This window comes from Oreochromis aureus, linkage group 2 (assembly GCF_013358895.1).
Source record: "Oreochromis aureus strain Israel breed Guangdong linkage group 2, ZZ_aureus, whole genome shotgun sequence".
NCBI lineage: Eukaryota > Metazoa > Chordata > Actinopteri > Cichliformes > Cichlidae > Oreochromis > Oreochromis aureus.
This window is the reverse complement of record NC_052943.1, coordinates 13,503,127-13,519,741: the sequence shown is the minus strand read 5'-3', so window position 1 is coordinate 13,519,741 and position 16,615 is coordinate 13,503,127. Positions and strand designations below refer to the sequence as shown.

Sequence of the window (16,615 nt, the reverse complement as noted above, 5' to 3'; positions counted from 1 at the left end):
GGTCGGTGTGAACGAGTGTACAGAAATGGAAGTAGAAAAGGTTTAAGTTTTCTCTTGTTTAATTAGTGGCATCTAATTATAACTGCTTAACCCTAATGATCAGGAAGTTTGACCTAAATTACCATTCAGACACACAAGTAAAACACAGTGTAACTGGTACCTTCCAGTTACATCCCAGTTTAAACACCTATTCATTCAAAGTCAGGTTAGATTGTGCAGCCTGTTGTTATGTTGCCAGTTGTTGTCTGTGGGACATGAAAAGGTCGTATACATCAGACAGTAATGAACCTTTAAAAAACATAAATACACATCTGACACTTTATTTAAAGGGCTGCTCTGTTTTATAGTTTTCAGTCAGGGTTATAAAACAGCTTACACATTTTTACTCTTCATACATTCTGTTCCTACAGTCTGGGGAACTTGGTTTTATTTTAATTCACGCATTCAAGGGGAGACAGAAGACTAAACTGTATGAAAACTAAACTTGACTACTTTTTAATTGGCCAGTCTGTGCTCCAGCTGGTGTCTGTCCCTCTGCCTCTGCCCATCCCCATCACCCTTGGTCCGTCCCTCTCTGATGATGTGGGGTTTCTTTTGTCTCTTGTCTCTGACCTCAGCGAGTTTGTTTCTCTTCCCATAATCCCTCTCCTATGTGCGCCAGCGTATAAAAGCGAGGGGCACACTCCGAGCCACACACACTCTGAGTAAGGCTCGGCACAGGCATCGCACACACAGGTAAGGTACACGCTCACACGCCAGCAGGAGGTCCAGCGGCAAGCGGAAAGGGCATAGATTAGGTTTAAGCTTTCCTTTACCTTTAATTCATCCTTTTGAGTTCCTCAACAATCTCGTGGCAGTACGAAAGGCTGCACTTGTCACACGAATAAACACTCTCTCCCTATTTCCCCTCTCTCTCTTTCCACTTAGTAATCATGTCCACTGGAGATAAATCCAAGACTTCCTCCCAGACTGACGGAAAGGCTGCCCAGAGCAAGAAGTCTGAGATGGGAATGATGTCCTACAAGGTGGGTGGTTCTCTCCTGTTCCCGATACAGATAATGGTGGCTACGCTGAAAAAATTCACATCACAGACCCTTACTGATGTTGTTCTAACTTATTTCTTTCCTCCAGATGTACGTGTTCGACCAGGAGAACTTCCAGGGTCGCATGATCGAAATCAGCAATGAGTGCATGAATGTGTGTGAGATGGGCATGGACCGCGTGCGCTCCCTGCGTGTTGAATGTGGACCGTAAGTGTCAAATGAAATACACTTATGTTTGTGCATCTAAGACTGAGATTGGATGCTTCATGACGCTTCCTCGTTCGCAGCTTCGTGGGCTTCGAGCAGATGAACTTCTGCGGTGAGATGTACATCCTGGAGAAGGGAGAGTATCCCCGCTGGGACTCCTGGAGCAACTGCCAGAAGAACGACTACCTGCTGTCCTTCAGGCCCGTCAGAATGGTAAAAATCTTCTTCTATTTCTTTAAAACGTTAATTTTTTTCTCCTCTTTAGACTCCCCTCTAAATAAAAGCTCTGTCTCCGTCTATTTTCCCGTGTGCCAGGACCCCGAGAAGCACAAGATCTGCCTGTATGAGGTTGGAGAGTTCAAGGGCCGCAAGATGGAGATCATGGACGATGACGTCCCCAGCCTGTTCTCCTATGGCTTCACCGACAGAGTGGGCAGCATCATTGTCAGCTGTGGAACGTGAGTGTCAAGCATCACTGGAGCTTAAACACCAAATTTAAAAGCCATAAAAAAACAAATAAATTGACATGTTTCATATTTTTTTTCCAGCTTTGTGGGATACCAGTTCCCTGGATACCGTGGCAGCCAGTACCTGCTGGAGAAGGGCGAATACAGGCACTTCAATGAATATGGTGCCCGCCATCCTCAGTTCCAGTCTGTGAGGCGTATCCGTGACATGCAGTGGCACCAACAGGGCTGCTACACCATGGCCAGCAAGTGAGGCTCAGGGAAGGAGAGAAAGAGAAAGAGCGGAGGTGAGGGAGAGGGGCGGAGGAAGCGGGAAAGGGGGAGAGACGTCTGAGGCCTTTACCTTAGTGCCTTAAAAAGGTCTTTGATCTAATGCAGTGAGGGGAAGGGTGAGGATCTATGTCTGCCCCTGACTGGAGAAAACACCTCAGTGGAAGGGCCAGCTGGACCACAAAACCATCAGACCACCCTCCATTCCTCTCTGTTTCTACTTTTCTCTTTCTCCCCTGTGGGCTGAGCTTTGCTTTCCTCCCTTTTCTTCTTTTATTTTTATTTTTAGTCCCTCGCTTCATTCCCCTCCACAGACCTCTGAGACACAGTAGAGGGAACAGAGTGTCTCTTACTGTTTTACACACACGATTCTCAGCTCAGGGTATGATGCACCATGGGAAACTGAGTCCTTAGAGCCCCCTGCTCCCTCGTCTTCCTGCCCCTGTGCATTGCACACCCTCTCTGCTGTACAGAATCCTGGCCAAGTTTTCAATAAAAAGGAAAATCTTGATTTCAAAGATGTTGTTGTTGTTACTTATTACATAGAAATCACTTAAATTAATGTAAATCAATAACACATTATTTAAAAAATTGATAAAAATGTGGACAGCCGGACACTAAAAATATATATTTTTCTTTATTTTAATAATGTAAGCCAGTGTTTTTTCTGTGCGATCACAGTTTTCAGTGTCAACATATGGTTGTTAAAAATTCAGAGAATAAACACTCATGTTGTTTCTGGTTTGGGTTTGTTAAACATTTGCATACTCAGCTTTAAAAATCTCCCAGTGGCACAATGCTTTGTGTTGCATAGAAAAAGAGTCAGTCAGGCAGCAGAGAAGTGTCAGACGTGATTCTGATCATGTGACCACTGCATTGTGCGCAGGCTCTGCATAACAAGAGGTCCCATCGAAATTTCCGTTTTGAATTGAACATGAAACACACACTCATTTCCTTTAAACTGCTTTTATATATGGCAAAAACCCCAAACCAAAACATCCTAATAGTTATCACAGTTTTTTATTTTCTAGTTTTGTATTTTCTACTTAGTTATTAATTTTATTTCATTTTGAGTTTTTGTTTTTAAGAGTGTTTCTAGAGTGGATTTTCTTGTTTTGGTTTAGTTTTTATTGAAAATGCTTAGTTTATCTAACCAGCCAATCACATGGCAGCAACTTAATGTATTTATGCCCGTAGACACGGTCAGGACGATGTGCTGAAGTTTAGACTGAGCATCACAATGAGGATGATAGCTGATTTAAGTGACTTTGAATGTGGCACGGTTGTTGGTTGTTGGTGCCAGACGGGCTGATCTGACTGTTTCAGAAACTGCTGATCTGCTGGGATTTTCCCACACAACCGTCTCTAGGGTTTACAGAAAATGCTTCAAAAAACAGGAAAGATCCAGAGAGCAGCAGTTCATTGGGAAAAAATCTCTTGTTGATGCCAGAGGTCAGAGGAGGCTGACCAGAGTGCTTCGGGTTAGCAGGAAAGGCAACAGTAACTCACTTAACCAAGATATGCAGAAGAGCATATCTGGGCAATCAGCCCACAGCAACAGAAGAGCACACCAGGTGCCACTCCTGTCAGCTGTGTGATGAGTCTGCTGAGACATTTGAATGATCAGAATTTGGCATAAACAACATGTAATAGCTGCCATCAGCCACAATCCAAATGCTTCACAGATATTAGAGCTCAGTGTATCTTTGTTTAATACCTTAATTTCCTTAAAGATTGGTTATGTAGATTACTAATGAATACAAATATAGAAAAGTTGATCAGTGTAAAAATATATTATATCCATGTCATCCTCCTTATGTGTAGCAGCTGATCCTTCTAGAACTTCATTATCCATCAAACTAGTCTGGGTCTTTAATTATGTATCAGGTGAAAATAACTGAACAATTTGTCCATTTTATATATGTTTTATTAATTAAAAACATGTCTATGATTTTACAAACAAGCTTTTACACTCGAAGAACAAACACTCATATAAAAATACATCTAAAAAACTGAAAATCGTAAATGTGAAGCTGCTGATATGTTTTACATGTTTATCTACTGTACATATCACACCTTTAAATTCGTACATGTGCAGTCTTTGTTAGCTACAACATTTTTTTCTTTTCATTACTTTTTAATACAAAAATATAATTTGAGATGCATGCTCTTAAGAGCAAATGAAGGATGTCCACTGCAGAGTAGTGTGATGCTTAGCCAGCAGTTGCATAATGTCTGTCTGACACGTGGACTGGTCAGCGGGACATCATTCGCACAAACTCTGAAAGAGACAAGAGAAGAAGTGAGAGGGAAACAGAGGATGATAAACACGATCAGTCAACTGATCCCACGAAGGCCCTCCCACACCTTCAAAGTCCACCAGGCCATCTCCGTTCAGGTCAGCGTCTTTGAGGATCTCGTTGATCTCTCGGTTAGTCACTTGTTCTCCCATCAGCTTCTTCATGGCCTCACGCAGCTCCGTTAAACTGATCTGGCCGTCACCATTAGAGTCAAACTGGATACAGACAGAAAGAAACAGTCCTCTGAGATTAAGCACAATTATGAATATTCTTTAATTATTTACGTACTTATTTACTTGATTTCTTTATTGTGTTTCGCTCATGCATTTGTGACTTTAATAACAGAAAATATTAAAGTTTCATAATCTGGGAAATTTTCATTTTTAACAGAAATATTCCTCATGCATTGTTGTAGGTTTGTCAGCCACTAACATGATGAGAAAACTGCCCTGAAAGGTCAAATGACAACTAAAAACAGTGACCGTTTCTTTCCTCTTAGACGTTTGTTTTGCACTTACTGTTTTTCTTTTTGGATTAATTTGTTGAAACCTAACCTTCATAGCTCTTGTTTCTTTATATGTGAATATATTTTAGTCTTTCGCACCTGTTTGGCCTGCTATAGCAGGAAAAATGGAGGCGTCATTAATTTATGTTGTGTATCTGTATGTTTTTGTTTATTGTTTTATGTTTTATGTGACCTGCCCTGTTTAATATTTTTGCTATGAACTGACATGCTGACATCTAATGTATCTGGTAAATTGATGCACATTAACATACAGTATACTATTCAAAGGTAAAAAAATGAAGTGGCTCTATTTGCTATTCCACTGAGTGAGCATGCACAATACCAGGATCCTGAAACGGTCTACCCTGAGTGAATCCAGCCATCATTAAACTATGCATACCTGTGATTTTTCTGCTATGAAATGTCACAATATCTGCTGTGAAAAAAGCCTACCCCCCACTTATGGTTACAAAGATCAGCCTCTTTATTTGAACCCATAATAAAGGTTTGCAAAGGAGAAATGACCTTGACTTGTTCCATAAACAAGCTGCACAGTAATAAATTATTATTTTTATCCAAGTTTCATTCCAGAAACTCCCTGCGCGCTTCTATTTCTTCTTTTACATTTGAAGAGTTATGATTAGTCTTATTTGTTTATCGTTCCCAATGGATTCTGATTTACAGGCCTCCCCCACAACTGATATTTTCATAGCAGCAAAGTCACGTGCTACAATCCAATGCTGCTGTTAATAAAGTCACTACAATTAAATTTATATATAGGTCTTTATGGTTTAAATAACAGCATGTGTCTCTTGACCTCTTTGAATGCATCTCGCAATTCTTTGACTCCGATCATGTCTGCTGTCTCTGCCAGCATCTTGGGTCCCATCAGCTCTACAAAGTCCTCAAAGTCCACTTTACCTCCACCTGAAACACACACAGACACACACACACACAGAGTTGCCATCTACTTTCACTCCGTTCTGTTGTCTCATGTATTTTAGGCTGTTGCTGCACTCACAGATCTGCTGGCTCAGTTCAATGAGCTCCATCTCTGTAGGCATGTATCCCATAGTCCTCATACACTCGCCCAGGTCTTTGTGACTGATGTAGCCATCTTTGTTCTTATCAAACTCCACAAATGCCTCACGGAGCTCTGGTAAGACACACACACACACATGCAAAACACGTGTTATTACTGGTAAGGTGGGTATCATATCAAATGTATGTACAGCTAAAAAAAAGTGGATAAGTCACCTCACCTTCGAGCTCCTCCGGCCGCAGCTCTCTGTCCTGCCGTGGGGAAAGTTTTCACATATTAGCTTCTTGTTTCACACAGTTATAGACTTCCCCTCACCTTGCAAACATTCATACTAAAAATATTCACTACGTTTGTTTGGCAAAAAGACAAAAAAATAAACGCAGGCTTTAAGGAACACCATCTAAGCACACAGACATACAACTTGTGTCATTTAACACGTGATGCTAGACAGAGCAGAGATGAAAAACAGAAACACCAGAGAAACAAAACAGAAAAGATGAATAATGAGAAGAAATGTTGAATATTTTTTGTTATGTATAATCAGTGTCTTGATGTCTGGCCAATGTTTTTGGACAATGATTCATTTTTTGAGAACTATGCATCACAATGGTATTTATGTTGTTTTAACTCCAGGGTGTTATACATCAATGAAACGCTGAAAATGATCCCTAAGCTGCATTAGATAGAAAGCTCCAGGGCATCTACATGGATTAAACTGTATATCAGATTATTGTATGCAGGGATTTCTGCACTATAGATTACAGTGAGTACCCAGATTACTTGTTGGAGGATGCCAAGCTGCAAACATCTAGAGACTAAGAGATGTCAGAGGTTTAGTTTTAGGAAGATGTCCACTGTCCGGATGTATGTGTCCGTACACTAAATGTATGCATTACTCAGGCTTGTGTGCGTAACCCGAATTATTATTTGATTGTATTTGTTTTCATCAAATTCTCATTTTCATGCAGTAAAAGAAATACTGACAATAAAAGTAGAGACAAGCAGCTAGCATTCCTTCCAGCAAGAATCCCCAAGCTTTCCCAGAAGTGTTGCACTTTAATGTGAAGTTTTCTATTCCAGTTGTCCCTGTTTGAGACACATCAGTGTGATTGTTTCACAGTTCACACAAAGGCCTGCATCCTTTCTTTACCAAGGGCACGAATAAGCTCCACAAGGCCAGTCAATGATTTTCCAATGATCTCTCAGTGATTGACCCCTTTAAGCTTGCCCGTTGCCTGGGGATTTTAATTGTCTGACCCAAGCCACTAATGCAGGGGGGGGGATGACACAGCTGGTAAAGAGCAGGAGGGTCAGCCACGATGTGGGGATGAAAATGAATCGACACGAGTGGAAAAAGTTGCACTTTGGCTGTGGCAGGACACAGTGTGCACACTTCTGTGACTTCCTGTTACATACGAGCGTCTGAGCAAAGCCCTGTTTAAGGAAGATGCAGGCCGGGCCCACGATGTTGTGCAGCATGTTGCAGTTCTTCACCAGTACACCGAGGGACTCCTTGAACGGTTTATCCTCTACATCCAAATCCTCATCTGCCTCCAGCTGCTGGCTCATTGCCCTCACCTTACGATGGAAAGGCCAGTGTATCACCCGCTTTGGAAGCAGACCAGGGTGTTAAACCACCAAACTCACTGTCCGTCACACCGATTGTACGACTGATTTCTTCACACATCAAGAATGTCAATATCTTTTCAGGGGCAAAATAAGACCCCTGCTTTTCTACAGTCATGCAAACATTGGAAAGGCAATAAGCCAGAACTGTAGTATAGATACAGCTGCTCATTATTGCAGGAGGCCATTATCACACTCAGTCCTCACTGCGAGAAACCAGTTTGACTTTAACATAGTCTGTAAGTCTCAATCCTGCTGCTGCAGCCTCACGCTGCTGACACCAGCTGATGTGAGTTTGCTAATTCTCCAGTGTAAAGACTGACAGCTTAACTACACGTCAGTAAGTAACACGGCTCCAATAGTAGGAAGCAGTGCATGGCAATCATGCATCTAAAATCATTATTAAAATAAATGCAAGCATTGATAAGCTCATCATATGGATATTAATAGATATAAGTTATGCATTTATTCAACCTTTAAAATGCATAAGAAATCTTGAAAAAAGTATAATAAATTAATTGTAATCATAAATTGGGAATAATTAAAATATAAGGAATAAATGAACGAAAGCTTATTTTTTAAAACAAGTGTGGACAGTAAATAAAAAGGACAAATAAATACAGATCCAAATACAAAGAATATACATTTTTGTAAAATTAATTTATATGATTTTAAATTTTAATCTAGTCTTACTTTAATCTATTATTTTGATGTCTTTAATTACATATTTTTTGCATGTTTCGATTTTCTGCACACAAACAGTGTGTCCTTAAATAGCACTTTAAGTGATGCAGTCTGTATACTGAGCTTTCCTGTAATTACCATAAAAGGAAACAGTTTCACTGGTGGAAAAAAAGGGAAAGCGTTAGAGTTTCAACAATATATTTTTCCTGTTTTCTTTATTTACATGCAATCATTAAAATTATACAGTGAGACAACATCCAAAGAAAGCTGCGGTTGTCACGGAGGCAAAACAGTAAAAGCTTCAGTCAGCGAGTGCAAGCAAGAGGATTAAGCTGCAGTGAGTTCGAATCTAACAAAGAGGAGATAAAGTACACTTACCTTCTTCATTTTATCTTTCAGAGATGGTTTGTTCCCCATTACCAAACCTCCCCTCTCACTTTTCTATGTTCTTATTTCCCTGCGGTCTTCTTCTGTGGACTTCTAAAGTCAAGTTCAAGCTCACAAGCTAAAAAATCCCTCTGAGTTTCCCATTCTGGTTAATAGTTGTCATATTGGATAAAACAGAGATGGAAAAAGAGGAACGGCCCTCATCCATTCATGGTCATCTCCACTGACCCAAACCAAACTGAACACGTTACCAAATGATCTTCCCAAAACAAAAACAAATAGATGACCGAGCCAAAGTGGAGCGCACAGAACGCAGCTCGCTTATGTGTCACTCCACAGAAACAGCATCACTCTCGCCTCTTCACGCGGTGCTTTTAATCCCCCCCTCATTCCTCTTCTGTCACTAGGTCTTCCCTCCCCCCTTTCTCTCTCTCTCTGTCTCATGTCAACATGTTGCACGAGCATTCAAATGACTTCATCTACAGTGTGAAGAGTTTTAGAGGGAGAATTAAGAGGACACGAACGGAGCGGGATTAATCCGTGCCCTTTCAGATTAAAGAGGACAGGGTGATAGAAAGAAAAAAAGGGGAAGAGGATACATTAAAGACATTCAAAGGAAGAAACGGAAACAGACATACCTTTCTCATGTGGATAATCAAGAATTTAAATTATTTTAACTTGGCCTGGAAATATAGCACGCACTGTTTGAAACCATAAGTATTAAAAACACAAGATATAAAACTGGGCTAAAGATGAATATCAGAGGTGAAGAACACTGGAGGGTTTTATTACTTTAGATGTCGTAAGGCTTGGACTTTTTGTGGATTATATATGATGATGTTTGTCACATCAGGTTGACCTCTTGTTGTCAGTAGGAGCGCTATAGCTGTTACCTAATATCAATGTCAGGCTGGGACAAACTGGAGAGTGTACGCTCACTGGCCTCTTTATTAGGCACACCGTTTCAGCTTCTCATTAACACAAATATCTAATCAGCCAATCACATGGCATCAACTCAGTAGGTTTAGGCATGTAGACATGGTCGAGGCGACCTGCTGAAATTCAAACTGAGCATTGGAATGAGGAAGAAAGGTGATCTTAGTGACTTGGAATGTGGTATGGTTGTTGGTGCTGATGTACTGGGATTTTCCCACACAACCATTTCTAGAGTTTACAGAGAATGATCCAAGAAGGAGAAAATATCCAGTGAGTTCAGTGCTCTGGGGCAAATTGCCTTGTTGATGTAAGAGGTCAGAGGAGAACAGCCAAACTCAAATACCCACTCGTCATTTCTTGAATATGGCAGAGTTCACTGTACTTAAATGACCTCCACAGTCACCAGATGAAACAATGTATGTCAAACATATGGCATTCAACACAAGCAATAAATGCAAGAGGTGCTTCTATTAGTCAGATTGAATATGATGTTCTTCTTTTGGCTTCTCCCTTTAGGCATCACCACAGTGGATCATCTCACTCTTTCCCTAGCATCCTCCTCTATCTCACCAGCCCTCTGCATGTCCTCTGCATTTTATTTACAATGATAAAATAAGCTTTATTTATTACATTCGTTATTATTTATTATTATTTTATATATACACGATGTTTTAGAATGTGATCTGCTGCTATCGGTGGAAGTTTGTACATGTAGCATGAGGGCTAATCCATAAAATGTACATTTTCACTGCTTTTTCATATATGTGTAAAACATGTTCAAGCTATTAAGGGTCCTTGTGATGCTCAGTTCATGGGCCCCAAAGATCACAAAAATGGGTACATTGGGTAAAGTAACAAAAGAAAAATCGAGTGTTTGTGTTTTTGAAAAATATAAGAAGTTGACTTAGCTGTGATTTGTGAAGCATTTTCCAACAAGTATTAGATGTGTTTTTCAATTATGTGGTGATTAAATTAGAAACCAATGGAAAAATACAACAAGTGAGCTGTAATGCTTCAGAAAATTACAGCTTATGCAACTCACAGTGAGACCCTGGTGGCGTTCATGTGCGTCAGCTCACATCGAACTGAAAAGCACAACGTCTGAGATGGTTTGAACTTCAGCTCTTACATCCCTGGACTACTTTGGCCGAGCTGTCAGTTATAATGGCATAAAGTTAAAATCTCAAGTTGAGGTTATGAGAGCAATGCTAAGTGGTCATCTGAGCTTTTACAAAGCATCTGCCGGCAAATCTCTCCAAAAGCAGATTTGGCATGCTGCTTACTACAGTGCATCCATACGGACGGCACAGCTTGTGTGTGTGTGCTTCTGTGTGTGTCGCTCGTCTTTCTGTTTAGTCACATTGTGGGGACTCTTTTAATTTTAGATTTTAGGGTGAAGACTAAGGATCACGAAAAAGAGGTTCATAGGGTGTGTGTGTGTGTGTGTGTGTGTGTGTGTGTGTGTGTGTGTGTGTGTGTGTGTGTGTGTGTGTGTGTGTGTAAAACACTGCTGGAGGTAGATTGTACTCATCCAGTTTTGGCTCTTGCTGTTCATTCTCCAAATCTGTCTCTCTTGTACTTTTCCGTACTAAATCATACACCCAGTTAGCAGTTTATTATTAGTTATGTATAACGCCCTTATTGATACATACAGTGTGGGGTGGAGAAAATAATAGAAACACCAGTGGATACATCTACAAGCGTACAGTTGATGAACACTTCTCTCAGTCAGCTACGAGAAAACATGAACATTGAGCACTAGAGCACAATCAGTGTGTGCAGAGAGTTCTTAAACTCATTAGCTAAAACTAATGACAACTCTGCATGCATGCGTTGTCTATTGCAATAAGCTCCAGTGACCACTAGAGGCCACCTTAGGACCGGTCTAACATCAGTATCACCTGCCAGCTGCAGCAGTGGATGTCTGGGAGAGAACCAACTTTTTATTTATTTATTTATTTTTAGCAGATACTTTAGGCAGATTGAGCAGTCATACATTAGAAATGAAAATCTAGATTTCTAGTTTTCCTTTTTTCCGCAATAAGACTCTTATTGTGATTGATAAACACGGATGGCCAACACTGGAATTAACGAGTTTGCAGCTTAAGAAGGCTTTTGTGGCATGAAGATAGATCACTTCTCTCAAAGAGCTTTCATGTGATTTGATAGAGACAGACTTTTTTTTTTTTTACAAAGGTACATGAGTGAGTCACTACAGGAGATGTTTGGGATGTAGAGCTTTTCATCAAAGTGGTGGTCACATGAAAACTGTTTAACACAGTTGTGGGTTATGAACATGTTTTTGTGCAGTGGTTCTTATATAATATAACTTTTTTAAAAAAAACAAGATTTTATTGGTCCTACAAGAAAAAAGAAAAAGGGAGTTTTTTCTTCCCACTTTCGCCAAGAGTTTTATTAAAGGAGGTCGTCTGATTGTTGTTGTTTTTTTAATCTATTACAGGGTCTTTTCCTTTACAATATAAGGCACCTTTAGGTGGCTGTTGTTGTGATTTGGCTCCTTAATAAGCCAAAATAATCAAATATGACAAAAATATTAGACGTCATTATTTATTAATTGAATTTACATATCTGTGAAGACATGTGGACAGTCGGGATCAGAAGTCTGATACACACATATCATGTTCTTCATTTACTTCATTCAGTTGTACAAAGATCTGTTGAGATTAATTTACTAAATATGCAGAAATATTCAAACTTTTAAAGGGTTCACTAACTTTCAAGCACTTCTGTAACTCCTCTAACTGGACCCCAAGCATCACTTTATAGTGCAGATGTGCTGTGATTTTGCTTGCAAAGCTTTCAGTGTAAGACTTTCTGTTTAATACGTAATTACTTAAAAATCAGAATTAATTTTCAATGAATGACTCAATTTGTCATTTATAAGTTTTATATTTTTAGCTGCCTGAGATGGAAAACATATTTCAGAAAGTACCAACCTTGTACAAACTATTAGTGTTAGTACAAATTAGTACAAACCTTGAGTAGAGTATATGCAATTCAACCTTCATACTTACAAACATACATTTAATAGATAAATATGAGTATCAGCTTTGCAGCACATAATATTAGCAGATCAATCACTAGTTTCTTTGAGCTCCAGCATGATTCACTCTGTTGGTTGCTCGTTGAAACAAAACTTAACACCAGTAATTGCAACTGAAGACACCATTAAATCTGATTAACTACCAGGTTGGTTCTCTCTTACTGATGGTTTTAATTAATCACGTAAATGAGATGCTCTTGAGAAGTGGGCGCACACACACACACACACACACACACACACACACACACACACACACACACACACACACACACACACACACACACACACACACACACACACACACACACACAGGGTTCTGAATACTCTTCTGTTGCTCTTCTCGGGACATCAGCGCTCAGCAACAGTCATGCTTGCAGTCTGTGGTTAATTTGAATGCACACACACTTTTAACTTAACGACACACCGTGCATGTGTGCGTGTGCGATGTGTGTGTGATAGAGATGTGCCATACTCAGGTAACGTGACTCTGTCTTTTGTTTTGGACTCAACATACTCTTGATCTGTGATGTGAGTGTGATCTGGTGTCAGGTGTACATCAGCAGGTTTCCAGTAACGAGAGCTGTCGAGACACCGGGAAACACTAGAAGAGACAGAACAGACAGAAAGTGAAGGAAGGAGGGAAGGAAGAACGGATAGAAGGAAGGAAGGGGTGAAAAAAGGAAGGAATGAAGGAAGGAAGTATACTTGTAGAGATTCACTTAGGACGCAAGTCTAAAAACATAGGCTAATGCAGAAGTCTATTAAGCCTGCCTCATTTCTAATGGCCAGCAGGGGGCGACTCCTTTGGTTCCAAAATGAAGTTAACAGCATTGTAAGTTTAGAGGATAAAACCTGCAGCTCGCTTGATCTGCGACCTCAGTGAAAACTTTCTGATGAGTTTATCATCTCAGTTGGAAAGTTCAAGCGCATGATGCTTCTTATTAGAGCCAAAACATCAATGTCAATAAAGCGGTGTGTGCTTGTTGCCACAGAAAGCCGTCTCCCTTCGCTTGTGATTCACCCTTCCCATGTGGCAGCTAGCTTTAAAAAAAGCTAACAAGATGATAATGATGAAGTCAAAGTTTCAAAAATGTAACTTCACTAACTATTACTATGGTGTAACCATCTTTTATATACAATTCATGCTTCAGAAACATTCACAGTGCAGGAAATGTTTGGTTTAAAGTGAGGATCCTGCACCGTGTGCACATGGTGCCCACTCGCTCACATGAAATCATTGGACTGTCACCTGCTTTGTTCTCACATGGGCTGGATTACATCACATGAACTTCATACTAGAACGCCGGCAGGTTAAACATCAGTTAACATTCAATTTGTGCTGCAGTGCATGCAGAGTAACTTTCTGCAACCATTTGCATATTTTAGGCATGTTTTTATAAGCAGCTGCTTCCATGTATTGTTATCAAATTCATGTTGAACATATCTTCTTGTAGATGGATAGTTGTTATTCGGTTACTGAGGGGGAAACTACTCTTACTTGGGGTTTGTTCACATAAAACATCTGCTCAGATTCATTTAGAAATTCAGTTTCTGACTAAGGTCACGTTCATGTGACCAAGGGCCCAAGGGTGCACCTTCTAGCACTCACTCACCGCTGGTAAAGTTGCTCCTTCAACACTGCTGTTAAAATTTCAGGCTATTTTATGTAAGCAAGTGTGATCTGAGGCTATATTATATATCGTTGCACTCGAGTACTCAAGCTTCTCTTCTCTCCGACTTTGCTGGCTGCTTTCTCCCACTCACTCGCTGCTCTCTCTTAATTTGGATCACTTGCATCACCACTGACATCACATTTTTTTTATTTTTACATTGCTTTCCTGTTTCTAACCCCAGCCCCACTCATCGTCACCCTCCTCAGAGTTTGCTGACGCGATCAGGTGGATATGACTGTTTCTTCAAGTCAAGAAAAAAAGAAAATACTGAATGACTCACTGCTTGAAGCAGCAGGAAGCGGGTAGGGATTTAATTTCTGTGTAATCCCTTCTGATTTTATTTTCACACACAAACCGCTGTCTCACACCGTGAGCCCACGCGTCTGGCCCTCGGGTTACCGCGCTGTAATGGTGTGGCCTACCGTGCCGTGTCATGTGTCACCTCTTTGCATGTGATTGATGGGATGTGATGCGATATGGAGCTGATAGAATGGCTGCAGCGATAGGGTGTCCATCAGATCTCTGGCTGACTTTACTGGTATCTATTACGGATTACACTTTGGTAATGTTTCCCAAAGTAGAGGAGCTTAAATCCTCTCAAACTCACGCTATCATCCTTCTACTCTTGCGCTTTGTAGCTCTGGCTTTTTCCACGAGGGTTAAACTACAAGGCAAAATGGTTAATGTTCACCTTGCCATTGTGAATTTAGCTTTGTGTCTTTCTGACCTGCTAGATCAAAGAGAGCAGGGCTGCGAGAGAGACTGCTACTTTACAAAAGCTGGACCACAGCCACCCTTTAAATTTGAAGTGAAGGCTTAGGCTTAGGGTTTCTGTGAAGCCAGACATTCAATCAGCCAGAGAACTTCATGCACATGCACACACATTTATTCACTCACACACACTCTCAAACACACACACACACACACACACGGTAACAAAAGTGTCAGACATACCCACAAGAACGCACACATACACGTCCACTGGAGAGTATCAAATAGATGAACTTCACACACACACACTCCTACCTGTCCAAACACCGAGTCCACTATGGGCAGCAGGTCGACGGGCTCCTCCTCCTTCTCTTTCTCCTTCTCTCTCCTCCGCGGTCCCTCCATCAACTCCTCCAGCTGTTCCTCCAGCGTTTCGCTGTCCTCACCCGCCTCTGCTGCCGTCATCGGGGGTAATTTGGATTTTTGATTGCGAGCGGCAGCTTGAGCGTCTCCGACACCCCCGCCCTGGTCGTTGGTTCGCTTCTTTTGCTTCTCCACCTTCTTCTTGATGGCAGCCTGCACCTGAGGGAAGCGAGGGGTGGAGGAGAGTAGAACAGTGCACTCAAACTTATATCAATATAAAGCATGACCGATACTACTGATACTATAGATGAAATACAGCGCCACAGCTCTCACTGTCTGAAACGTGAGACATTTAGTTTATAATATTTGCTCTAGGAAGATGTGACATTAACGTACTTTGTAAGGAAGATGCCAAAATAAGAACAACACACAACTTGAAGAAGTCAAAATGTTATGAAATGCATTCATCATAAAGTCTTTTTAAAAAGATTATTTAAACCCTAATACAAAGAAATCCTTCAACCCATAAAGAGCCATTGACACTAATCCAGTTTGTTTTAAAACTTCAATAAGTTGTCACATATGGGTAACATGTGTTTTCCATAAGATATCAACAACTCATCTTTTGTTTCAATGAATCTTATCATTCTCTCAGTGAAGCAAAATCATGCAAAACTAAACAGATATGAACTTCAGCATGCACAATATAAAATGTGATATAGGCACACAGCATGTAAGAACACACACACACACACACACAGACAATTATATATATTTATCTGCACCCACTCCCGCTCACCTGTTTCGCGCTCCTCTCCTGTGGCACGCTCATCGCTCCAGCGCCTCCCCCGGCTGCCGGCTCTCGAATGATCATGAACATCTCGGTGTCACGGGCTAACACACGCACTCTCTCTCTTCGTCGCTCGCCCTCCCCCTCCCTCACCCTCTCGCTTCCCTCTCCCCTGCTCTCCTCTCCTCTGCTCCAGCTCTTTATTTCTTAAGTGTAATAAAACTCCCCCTCCCACCGCAAAAAAAGTCAGCTTGGACCGATTTCTTTTCTTAAACTCTGAAAAATGTGTTAAAAATTCAGTCCCATTCACGCAGTGATTGCAGCTGTCTCTTTGTCCCGGGAAACACAAAAGGAGTTAAAATGCTACGGCTCAAATGTTCTCCTGCTTCCTCCTTTCCTTCCAAGTATTTCCTCCAGTTGTTTTCCTCAGAGTTTCATCAAGCTTCTGTCCATCTCTCTCAGGTGAGGAGGTTTTTATCATCAGCTGCTGTCTTGGCTCCGGGATTGAGTTCCAGCACCTCTGCCCCCACTTGCTATCTCCTGATAA

General features: G+C 40.9%; 2 protein-coding genes across 4 annotated transcripts; one reads left to right on the top strand and one right to left on the bottom strand.

Annotated features, from left to right (window-relative positions):
- Window positions 1-82: 82 nt before the first annotated feature.
- LOC116334354 (beta-crystallin B1-like) lies at window positions 83-2,499 on the top strand. Its single transcript, XM_031757793.2, has 6 exons — window positions 83-735; window positions 928-1,025; window positions 1,132-1,250; window positions 1,331-1,463; window positions 1,566-1,708; window positions 1,799-2,499. The coding sequence occupies exons 2-6, from the start codon at window positions 933-935 to the stop codon at window positions 1,968-1,970; spliced, it is 660 nt and encodes a 219-aa protein (XP_031613653.1). The 5' UTR covers window positions 83-735; window positions 928-932; the 3' UTR covers window positions 1,971-2,499.
- A 1,403-nt stretch (window positions 2,500-3,902) lies between these two features.
- Window positions 3,903-16,538, bottom strand: cabp2b (calcium binding protein 2b). 3 transcript variants are annotated; one of them, XM_039618592.1, is made up of 7 exons: window positions 16,078-16,538; window positions 15,231-15,497; window positions 6,055-6,085; window positions 5,814-5,948; window positions 5,610-5,719; window positions 4,355-4,502; window positions 3,903-4,268 (listed from the first exon to the last, which is right to left on the bottom strand). In XM_039618592.1, the coding sequence occupies exons 1-7, from the start codon at window positions 16,156-16,158 to the stop codon at window positions 4,243-4,245; spliced, it is 798 nt and encodes a 265-aa protein (XP_039474526.1). In that variant the 5' UTR covers window positions 16,159-16,538; the 3' UTR covers window positions 3,903-4,242. The 3 variants fall into 3 exon arrangements, with proteins under 3 accessions (XP_039474526.1, XP_039474531.1, XP_039474535.1); XM_039618597.1 differs by lacking the exons at window positions 15,231-15,497; window positions 16,078-16,538 and adding an exon at window positions 8,523-8,876; XM_039618601.1 differs by lacking the exons at window positions 15,231-15,497; window positions 16,078-16,538 and adding an exon at window positions 7,251-7,446.
- Window positions 16,539-16,615: the final 77 nt, after the last annotated feature.

Coding starts and splice junctions, on each gene's coding strand:
- LOC116334354 (XM_031757793.2), top strand. CDS start 933: ATGTCCACTGGAGATAAATCCAAGACTTCCTCCCAGACTGACGGAAAG. Junction 1,464..1,565: donor CCTTCAGGCCCGTCAGAATG/GTAAAAATCTTC, acceptor CCCGTGTGCCAG/GACCCCGAGAAGCACAAGAT. Junction 1,709..1,798: donor ATCATTGTCAGCTGTGGAAC/GTGAGTGTCAAG, acceptor TTTTTTTTCCAG/CTTTGTGGGATACCAGTTCC.
- cabp2b (XM_039618592.1), bottom strand. CDS start 16,158: ATGTTCATGATCATTCGAGAGCCGGCAGCCGGGGGAGGCGCTGGAGCG. Junction 4,503..5,609: donor TGCGAGATGCATTCAAAGAG/GTCAAGAGACAC, acceptor GTCTGTATCCAG/TTTGACTCTAATGGTGACGG. Junction 4,269..4,354: donor TGGCCTGGTGGACTTTGAAG/GTGTGGGAGGGC, acceptor TGTCTCTTTCAG/AGTTTGTGCGAATGATGTCC.